This window comes from Acanthaster planci, linkage group LG02 (assembly GCF_054643075.1).
Source record: "Acanthaster planci isolate LZ-2023a linkage group LG02, COTS_SCS, whole genome shotgun sequence".
In the NCBI taxonomy this organism is placed as follows: domain Eukaryota; kingdom Metazoa; phylum Echinodermata; class Asteroidea; order Valvatida; family Acanthasteridae; genus Acanthaster; species Acanthaster planci.
This window is the reverse complement of record NC_141778.1, coordinates 2,680,444-2,691,081: the sequence shown is the minus strand read 5'-3', so window position 1 is coordinate 2,691,081 and position 10,638 is coordinate 2,680,444. Positions and strand designations below refer to the sequence as shown.

General features: G+C 41.9%; 1 protein-coding gene across 3 annotated transcripts; it reads left to right on the top strand.

The window, feature by feature from the left end:
- Nucleotides 1-827: 827 nt before the first annotated feature.
- Nucleotides 828-10,446, top strand: LOC110975360 (uncharacterized). Of its 3 annotated transcripts, none has more exons than XM_022227799.2 (5): nt 828-1,065; nt 2,778-2,870; nt 3,611-4,519; nt 5,235-5,419; nt 6,252-10,446. In XM_022227799.2, exons 2-5 carry the CDS (start codon nt 2,792-2,794, stop codon nt 6,354-6,356), a joined length of 1,278 nt encoding a protein of 425 aa, XP_022083491.2. In that variant the 5' UTR covers nt 828-1,065; nt 2,778-2,791; the 3' UTR covers nt 6,357-10,446. The 3 variants fall into 3 exon arrangements, with proteins under 3 accessions (XP_022083491.2, XP_022083493.2, XP_022083492.2); XM_022227801.2 differs by having other exon boundaries at nt 828-1,165; XM_022227800.2 differs by lacking the exon at nt 828-1,065 and adding an exon at nt 1,243-1,503.
- Nucleotides 10,447-10,638: the final 192 nt, after the last annotated feature.

Below are 10,638 nucleotides of genomic sequence, written 5' to 3'. Positions count from 1 at the left end.
AATTAAATGTCGTAGTTTTACCAAATATCCTTTGGCACTATTTTTTACATCCTGTTTTTTCAGGGGCATTAATTAACCCTTGGAGCAAAATATTTTTTGGAAAAACGGGTATAACCCACATGGATGGATTCTATATCCACTCAGAAAGTAAATACCTTTAATCCCTTTATATGGATTATTCGAGCTCCAGGAAACACATGACATTTTATGTTATATTTTGGATGGGGGGGGGCGGGTACTAGGCCCACATGTACATTGCAGCCACTTGAACACACTTATAAGTTATAAGCCGATCCCCACTTTAGCCACATAAGCCGCCTCCCCCCAGTCAAGCCCCAGACATGATTTACTTCCCATAGAATAGCCCTTCAACAAAGAAGCCAGAAGCAAAAAGGGCTGGGATTGTTTATAACTGCCAGGGCAGCACAGGAATAAACACAGTGAGGTCGCTTAAATGGTTGGGCCAGGGCCAAGCTTTCCATGGCATGGGCTAGGACGTGGAGTGCCTGTCTGTCAAGGCTCCAAACTCACCAACTGTTTATAGCAACGTTAAAGGGACTCTGCAGTCTTGAAGTATAAATATACATATAAAATGAGGATTTAAAAAAAATCAGCTTAATCGAACGAAAAATGAACATGTTATTGAAAAAATTTGAAAATTGGGATTTTTTTACATCGCAATGGCTCTTTTGAGGGTCTTAACCAACCGGGCGCCGCTGAAAAATAAATGGATAGAGGGCGCTGTCCTTTGTTATTTGGGCTGTTTGGGCGCTTAACTTAACGCGGTTCCTAGCACAAATGTTGCCGGCTTTTATCAGAGGCCGTGTCCGAAACAGGCTTCCTGAGCTACGGCTAGGTCTATTGTCTACGCATCTCCACGTATTTCCAATGGAGCGAAGACCTAGCTCTAGACAAGAGATTAGGATGCAGCCAGAGTGATAATATAATAATGTTTGGGCTACTTGCGTGGGATATGTGCCGGTACTTCCGGATTTCGTGTTTTCGACGGCAGTCGAGTAGCACGACGAAGTTGAACCTTGCACCTTGAACCTTGGGAAAGGTTTGGTAAGTAATCTGAATGTTTCCACCATTGAACAAATGAGCTGTCCCTAAAAAACCGCAAGACAGATTTTATACGTGGAGTACCCCTGATTGAAAAGAATCGGTAAGGTTTGAAAGAAAGCACGTCATGCCATGTCATGCAGCCATTGACAGTCACGAAAATACCACACACGGCCCCTGTTATTATTAACCCAGCCATCTTTAAACTTGCAGAACAAAGATAAGAATGGCATGAATGGGCCTAGCCCCAAAACGCAAGATGAATGGGGACTATAATAGGACTATACTTATTTTAAAAAAGCTGTCACACAACTGACAGTTATTGAGAGTGCTTGCCGCTGGTTTTCTGTGGTGTGAATTGGCAAAATGCTCAAGAATTTCACCACGTTGAGGATATAAGTGAATAAACCTCCTCATCTGACATCTCACTTGACCAAGAAGGCATGTATGAAATTTGATTGCACAAATAGCTGTGATGGAAGGGTAAATTGGCACAATCAAAGCAGCCAAAATGTGTTTACGTGGTTTATGGGCATTTGCATAAGACTTTCTGTAATAGGCCTACTGGACTGTGTAGTTCAGAATTTGGGCCTCCATGGATAGATTCATGACAGAAGCAAGTGAAGGGTAACAAAGGCAGGTGTTGTAACTGTGTGTAACCTAAATACATCGGCCTACTGTGTGTGTATGAGAGTAGGCCCCAGGCCTGTTGTAACCTTTGTCCGGACTAACGTTAGTCCCATTAACTAGGACTCTACAAATCACCTTGCTTAACATTTGGACATGGTCAGCGCCCATGTCCCAGTGTTAAACGAGTCCTAGTTTACTTGGACTCTGTTCAGGCATGGTTCAGGTATTGTCAGAATGAAATTAAGGGGAAAGAAATCCATTGGACCATCATGTTTTTTGTCGAAAACTCTGACCCTACTTTTTACACCTGTTTCAGACAAAACTTAACACCCTATGCACAAACCTTACGAGATTGGTCTAAATTTTTTTTAGTGTTTTGTAAGTGAATCTCCTGATATTTTCACTGTTAAATGTGACTTTTAAGGATATTTTTGTGCTTTCAGATGGCTAATGGGTCACTGCAGGGGAAAAGTAGTGGTGTGCATAGGCCTACATGTATATGGAATTCGGAAAAAAAGTTGCATCCTGACTCCACTTTTCTCATCATGTATCATCTCAATAAAAGTCAGTTGTTACAGAAATGCTGGATAGACACGAATTCTGGACTAAGAATCATTTACCGATGTTGTTGGGAAATACTAAGAAAATTCTCTTCACTCCCCAAAGACTTTATATAACTGCTGAATTGGAGTCAGGATGCACCATTTTTTCATGGAATTCTTTCCCTTGTCGTTATGTCCACCGAGGTGCCAAGCCCCCACTAACTTCCCTCTAAAATTGGCAGCTACCCCTTTTAAGCATTTTGATGTTTACAATGACCCTCCAAAATTGTGACAGGTTATTTTTTAGAATTCTTCCCCAAAATAGCCAATAGGCCCCATTGATCCAAATGAAAATGAGCCAGTGCCACTTTCACTGTGTACCAACACAGCACAGAACACATGCAGCGAACATTTTAGGCACTGAAATCTTTTCCTTGGCAAATTCTCATCTGGTCCCATGATCTTGCTGTTTCTCTTGCGACGTCAAATTGTGTTTACATTTGTGTGTGAGTTACATGTACTAAGTTGAATTTTCTTTTTCAGAAAATGCTGCAATCATGGCTAACAAGAAATGCGCTCAGGGAGGTCAACGGAATGGAGATAACGTCCACCCTGCAGTCACATGGATAGGTGTCGGTGAGTCCAATGGCTTGATGATCAATTATTATTGACCGTTAACCACTTCCTGCCGGGGACTCCGGGATCGGAGACGTATGGTTTATATGGGTGGCCGGGGTCTCCGAACTCGGACAAAGGAAACAAGGCCATGTAACAAAAGACCGTACTCCGAACAAAAGATCAGGCTGCTGGGCATTACCGACATTTTTAATTCTCAAAGTGGTGATAATCCAGCCTTGTTTTGAAACCTATACCAGGGTTTGGGGCATTGAGAGCGAGCGGATTACCACCGGGGACAAAAGCGCTCCACCACTGCAGCGATGAGCCACACAGCAAGGCTGTACGCTAATCTGGCCCCTATTGAAAAGAGGTTAGCAGTGCACTGAGCCAGGTTCGTGAACAAAAGACAGTTATGTAACACCGCACAATCTGGGCTCTGTTTACAAGGCTGCTGGCCCGGCTGAAATACTTGGGCGTCATTGAAGGTCACCTGTCAACTTAGAGTAGTGCCGAAAGATAACTTGGTGCGGCTATAAACGACCGTTAAATGAAATGATGAATTTTTGAAGGATTTTGAAAAAGGAATAAATGATAGGCATGCCGGCCCAGCATCATCAACATTGAAAAATGCCCCGGCCTTAAATGGTTAATTACTGTCATTGAATGTATCTGCAATTTTAAAATGCCAAATACTTCTTGATGCCAAAATAAAACTAATGAACACCAAAACTTAATTTCATATTTTTTTATGTGTGTAGTCACTGTACTCCTTGGATTCCAAGTACTTTTCCCGCCTGGTGTTGTTGCGTCAACTATCTCCCAACCTTCTGTACTTCCTACGTCATCAGTAAATGTGGGAACAGACCGGCCGGAGTCAGCGGGAAATGCCACTACTCGTACAACTCCAGCTACTTCTGCAGCCTCAACAAGCCATGCCATGGCAGTAGAACCGAACAGTACCACACAGCCGTTAGGCGTTCCCCTCAACAGTAGCGACAGAGCAACCCAAACACCAACTTGGGACATTTCCACCGCCCCGTCAGATGGCAATAACCAACCAAGTCCAAGTGACGAAATGCCTGTCACCTCAACTGCCAACACACCTTCAGATTCCACAAATAATTCAAACACAACGTCAATAACTGTGAATCCAGTCTCAAAGATGAGCACTTTGAGTACCATTACACCAACATCTGGAAGTTCTCCTTCTGCTTCCATAACACGAGCTTTGACTTCATTCTCCTCAACCACGCCATCGGATGCACCCAGCCTGCCTGCATCCACCGTTAATAGTACTTTACCATCCCAATTTAGCCCAACCGCAGCACCGGTAACTACACCCAAAGGGATAGCGGACACAACATCAGCAACCCCCACCGATCCAAGCCAATCCCTGCCCCCGGCTATCAGTACTCCGGTTACATCAACTTTCTCTATTCCAGGAAGCAGTACTCAAACTCAAACATCATCAGACGTTCAAAGTCAGGAGCCAAGCTCTACTGCGAACGTTAAGATTACCAGTGCTCTATCCACAGTGGCTTATTTTGACACAACCTGGCCGACAGTTGCCATGGTAACAACAAGGCAGAGCCAAACTGGTGCATCGCTGACGACTGAGCAATGGATAGGAATTGGCGTCGGCGTTGGAATCTTTCTTGTAATAACAGGTAAGTGGCCATTTGGCCAACACCATTTGATGTCCTGAATATGTTGGAGTCACTGATTTTGGAAAGATATTTTTGTCATCTTCACCATGTTATCTCCACTGCTATTACTGGCTTTGTACCATTCGCACAGTTTTGCCGTCACCATCATCACTTCCTACCCATGGTAAGCAATGTCCAGAATGCCCATGATGGACGTACTTCTCATTCATACTTGCACCGTTTGGTAGGGGCAACGGAAACATGTACAATGCTTGGGCCAGAACACCTAGTTAACCTAGCAAAGGATCGACGTACATTGTATGTGGAGTCCACTGCTCCGCAGCAGCCAAATGAATGATCATCACCAGTACCACCACCCACAACGCTTCTGCCATACTGTTACTGTCACCATCATTACCACTTTCACCACCATCACCCCCTCTGCCATGCTTTTGCCATGACCATTATCACCACAGTCATCACCTCTGTCATTATTTTGCCATCATGAACATCGCCATCACCACTACAATCACCACCGTCATCACAGTCACCACTAGCAACTAGGTCACTGATATCGCAACCGCCATCACCACCACCACCATAATCACCACCATCACCCCAATCAAAACCGCCACCTCCACTGTCCTAAGCAAGCACACATTGTTTTGTCAGTTCATATCTCCGAATATCCTCGATCATTTACACAAACTCCAAACGGTTCTCATCGTTCCCGCAGTGATTCTTGCATGCTTACTCGTGTGGATGAGAGCCAGGCGAAACCAGCTTACCAAAAAACCCTCCATTCAAGTAAGCAGAGAGGACTATTCAAACAGCAGCACGTTGGCTCTGAAGGACCCGCAGTGGCGGAAAAGTTTAACCATGGCACTGCAATCAATGAACACTCATATAGAACTGCCAAAGGTAATTATTCCTCATTCCTACCACAAAGGCCTTTCTTTTGTTACGGCGAGAGTCATTGCTTGTGCCATCCAGTCGTTTGAAAGCTATGGCTGCCTGTCAGTGAAAGTAAATTTGCAAAATAAATCTAAGAGAGTAAATTTATACCTCTGAGGTACAAAATGAATGTAGCCACTTACTCTCAACCACTTAGTGCCAGTGTTATTTCACAACAAACCAGCTCCAGGCTTGGGGTTAAAGACTCACTTTGTGAAAAAAGACAAAAACAGAAAGGACCAAAATTTTACAGTAAAGTCAAATACCCCCTGACTAGCGAAAGTCATTTGCATTGTATTTGGTGCAGCACCTGACCATAACTGCATCATTTGAACAAAGGCTGCATCTGAATCTCTTGTCTGGAACTTGGTCTAGGTCTTCACTCCATTAGAAATGCGTGGAGACGCGTAGACAATAGACGTAGCCGTAGCTCTGGAAGCCCGTTTCGGACCTGGCCAAATTTGAAGGCTTTGCCTTTGAGGGATACTTGCTATGATGATGTGCCTTGTGCAACAGACAAGTTGGGGTACCAGACAAAGTCAGCCTCCACTGGCCTGCCAGGCAGTGTCAGAACAGATTGGAAGCACCCTTGGTAGAAATGATCATAGAGAAGAAGATGGTCGTTAAAATGAAAAAAATTTTTTACTGAATTGAGTCACCTACTCCACTGGTGGCACTAATGGTCTTGCAACTTTATGAGCACAGCGAGCAGGGGTAACAGCTTTAGTCTTTAAGCTTTCCACTGGTATATGTGAAATATGACATTTAGGGTATGGTGCGTTTTCTTTCAAATGTTTAGGAGACCAATGAAGAGATGCAAGCAGTTGACAATGCAGCGTATGTAGAAGAGTCACATGACCCACAGACATCCAACCAGGACTTATCACACCTAACAAAGGTTTGAAATAGACCATGACGCTTGCACAAAAGAGTTGGATGCCCTGTGAGACATAAGAAGGCTGAAGACATTTTGCAAAATAGAGAGCAGATTTTGTAATTGAAATAGAAGAATTTTGTTCTTCAATATTAAACTTTCATGCCAGTGTTATATTCTAATAAATGAGTACTTCAAGAATTGTTGAAACACATGTTTATTTTTGCAACATGGAACAATATTTTCAAGGACTTTCAAAGATGTAAGGACTTTTACATGGCTCCGAAATTTAGAAATTTGCATCATATATTGTATGCCAGAGAAGTAATTTAAAGTAATTCAAAGGGCATTCAATTACTTATCTTCATCCTGATTTAATTTCAAACGCCCAAAATATTACGTGTAATTGGTGCTGTTCGTAATGAGACTGCATGTGTAAATAATGCTTTTTTTAATGTACATTTATAGAGGTCTTCGTGGCAATTTTTGGATCATGTTGATAACATCATCCTTGTCTTTCACGTGAAGAAATGTGTACTGGAGCTTTAAAAGGTTTTGATGAATTTCAATTTGCACTCATGTTTAATGCAACATCTTACACTGAATGAATATGTAAGTGACGTTTTTGTATTCAAAGTTAATAGCAGCTGTGGTTATTGTGTTTACATAGCATTTTACAGTGGGAGGAATCTGATAGATTTTTGTATCCCTTACAGTTTGAGGGATCGCCTCATCAGCCTCTAAGCTTGTACTTTCCTGTCTGCAACTGACTGGAATGGTGCTGAGCTCTTTATAGAGAGAGTTGTGACATGAGCATCTCTATTGTCTTGGAACCAAAATGGTGGATTATACATCACTGCACATGGACAATTAGGACACAATAGCTGCATGCTGTACTGCACATCTGATGAACAACCATTTTGGGTCCAAAGTCTGATGTTGGTACTACTCTCTCTATATACAGCTCTGGAATGGTGCTGTCAACTCCTATACCAGGCCATAAAAAGTAAATTCACAAGTCAGTTCCAGAATTCAGGTCTGAAGTAACAATTTCGAATCAGTGACCAAGGAGTGTCATTTTACAAACAATTTAAATAGTCATTTGAATGTGGGCTTGGAAGACTTGTGATGGACATGCTGAGACTTGTATGGACTCAGTGTGGCACCTCTTGAAATGTACTTTTGAATTACAATGGATATTTAGCTGCCGCTGGCAAATTCATCTAAATGGTGTTTACCCATCAACCACAAGTAGACAGCACTCTCTTTTATGCGTATACACTAGTAAGCCTATTAAGGTTATTAAATGACAACTAGACTCCAAGTAGGGTCCATCGTCTAATGGACAGCACTCACATCTTGAAATGGCATGGTGCACTCCCACCGGGTTTGATCTCCAGCTTAAAACCCATATCTGCCCACAACCCGTCTATTTCAGAGCTTTTTTTTTGGGGGGGGGTATTTTTACGTTGGCTCCAACATGTAATTACAGAGTATTACTTTTCTTTCTGATTGGTGGCTGTAGATGATTTTTTCAGGGAAAAAAGTCCGAAATTGTAAAATTGTCTGATTCCAACCTTGTGATTACTATGTTGATGCAGAACCAGTCTAAGATTTATCACTGTAAGAATTTCTAAGCCCCCCCCAAAAAAGAGACAGAACTGTGCATGTCCCCAGCAAAATATTGTTTACTTAAATTTTCCAGCGACATCTAAGTATCCACTGGCTTTTTGAATCGTCTGTTTTTTTCTCTTTTTTGGGAGAGTTTGAGTTTTGTTTTAGGGCTGGAGGGTTTGACTAAGACTATTACAGTTTGAGATAAGGTAAAGAAGATCTTTCTGACCAATAGTTTCCTTTCTTGGGGAAGCTTTTGGTTTTTACAGCTGTGAATAAGGATACACGAAGTTAAGATTATTGTAAGGGTTGTGTTTGATTATCACACAGTCACTCATTCATTACGTTTCTTTTTTGTTTTTTAAATAGTAAAAATATTAATCATAATGGCCGGTCCGTTAGTAAAACTTATTGCTGCTACATCTTTTCATAAAAAGGCAACATTTGAAGGGCGTAATTTCTCGATCCTAGTGGATGGAAAAAAATGGCTGTCATACCAAAGGACAGTTGCAAAATCCATATGTCTTAAGATCGCTTTTAAGTAAGTCTAGAAGCATGCGAGTTGTGCTATTTTTAAGCCTAAGTCTTTCAAGGAGATTGAGCAGGGTTGAGTTTTTATTGAATTTGTTGTTAACCACTTGCTGTCGGGTGGATTTTTCTTGAGCGAGACAAGATGCCGGGTCCTTTTCAAGATTTTCCGTTTACAAAATTCTTCAAAAATTCATCATTTCGTTTAATGGCCGTTTATACCCACATGAAGGACTCTTTGGTTACTACTCTAAAGCTGACAGGTAAATTCATTGACTCCTGAATATTTCAGCCAGGCCTGCAGCTTTGGAAAAAGAGCCCAGATTGTGCGGTGTTACGTAAGATATCTTTTGTTCCCGAAACCGGCACAGTGCACTGCTGACCTCTTTTCAATAGGGGCCAGATTAGCGTGCAGGGTGCTGGGTGGCTCATCGCTGCGGTGGTGGAGAGCTTTTGTCCCCGGTGGTAATCCGCTCGCTCTAAATGCCTCAAACCGTGGTATACTGTTTCAAAACAAGGCTGGATTATCTGCACTATTGAGAGCTAAAAACATGTCGGTAATGCCCAGCAGCTCAGTCTTTTGTGCTGAGCACGGTCCTTTGTTATAAAGCCCAACTCTTTTGTCCCAGTTCAAGGCTCCCCGGTTCTGCATATAAAGCCTATGTACTCGAAAACGGGTCGCTCAGCATTTAAGCTACTTTCGCAACGCAACGCCATTTTAATTGTATCACACAGTAAGCGATTCTTAGTACTGTTTGTGCGCCATCAAGACCATACAATTGAGTTATCTATTTCGTTGTGTTTAATGCAGAAACGGTCGACCGTACATGAAATAGAATATCTTTTGTATAAAGTCACCATTTTTCATCCGTAGACATTGACTGGGCGTAGTCGAAGTCGTAATTCATGTTTGTCGGTATGCATGAGTGTATTTCCAAAGCTCCCAAATGCGTTCATTTTTGTGACAGCACGCTAAGAAGCTAAAGCTTCGGCGGGACGGTGAAAGATGTCGATCAGGAAGTTGAAAAGTGACCTGGTTGAGGTCAAAGGCATGGTGGCACAGTATGTTGTGAGTCACTCAGTGACACGAAGGTGTAGCCTGGTGAGGCTGTGGGAACGCGACATGATTTATACAAGTATATAACAATTCAGACGAATGGTGAACGACAAAAGTCTGCACATTCAAGTCAGGTCCTAATTTATTTTTATTTTGCAAAAATTGTAGCGAACATGCTGTATTAGTACTCGACAGAAATCAACTGAGGAACAGATGTCGACATTATGACATTGTGGTACTTGGAAGGTGACTGTTTCAGCCGAACGCTTCTGTGAACGAAGAAGTAGCTTTTAGTCCTGAACTGTGTGATCTCTAATTCAGTTTTACATGTATCAATTTTATGCGGATACCAGATATTAGAATCAAACAACACATATAGATTAAAATATAAACGAATTTACAGATTCCACCAACAGAGCTTTTTAACAATAAGAATGTAATAATGCTGTTGTAACGCTTAGTTGTTATACATATAGTTTTTATATTAAGCGACCAAAGTTCCCGCTAGTTTTTGAAGCTGGTTGAATCGAACAACTTTCCGAAACTTTGAGTAAACTACAAACGTTGCCTTGTTTGGGACGCCAGTTACGCAGCAAACCCCTTAGGTTTGTGAACGTAAGTACATGGAACCGGGGTAGACATTGTTAATTAAGAAACAATGTCATGGTAGGTAGCATTGTACCGTACCGTTGTGAACAGTGACTTTACCCTTAATTTTTGGCAGTTGCTGTACCCAGTTTTTCAAAAGTTTTTTATATAAGGATATGTACACAATCGAAGTAAGCCGTATTGTATTCATCATGTGTATGTTATGATTATAGAAACCGCAGCTCGGCAGAAATTAAAGAGCGCTGGGTCAAGGAAATAATATTCCATGAAATGTGGGGAAATATAATAAAAATCACTGTGTCAATGACTGTTCGTGATGTGTCATTGTATGCAATATTCGCTTGAAGTGTACCATGAGCACATCTGGTGATTACTTGTTCAAGAGCCTTTTCTTGACCTCCAGTTTTAACAACTCGGTATCCAGCTATTAGGAGCCTAAGTCGAAGAGTTTGATGACTTGTTGCTGAAACAAAACGACAAAGCAGCCGGCCATGCATTTTTAAC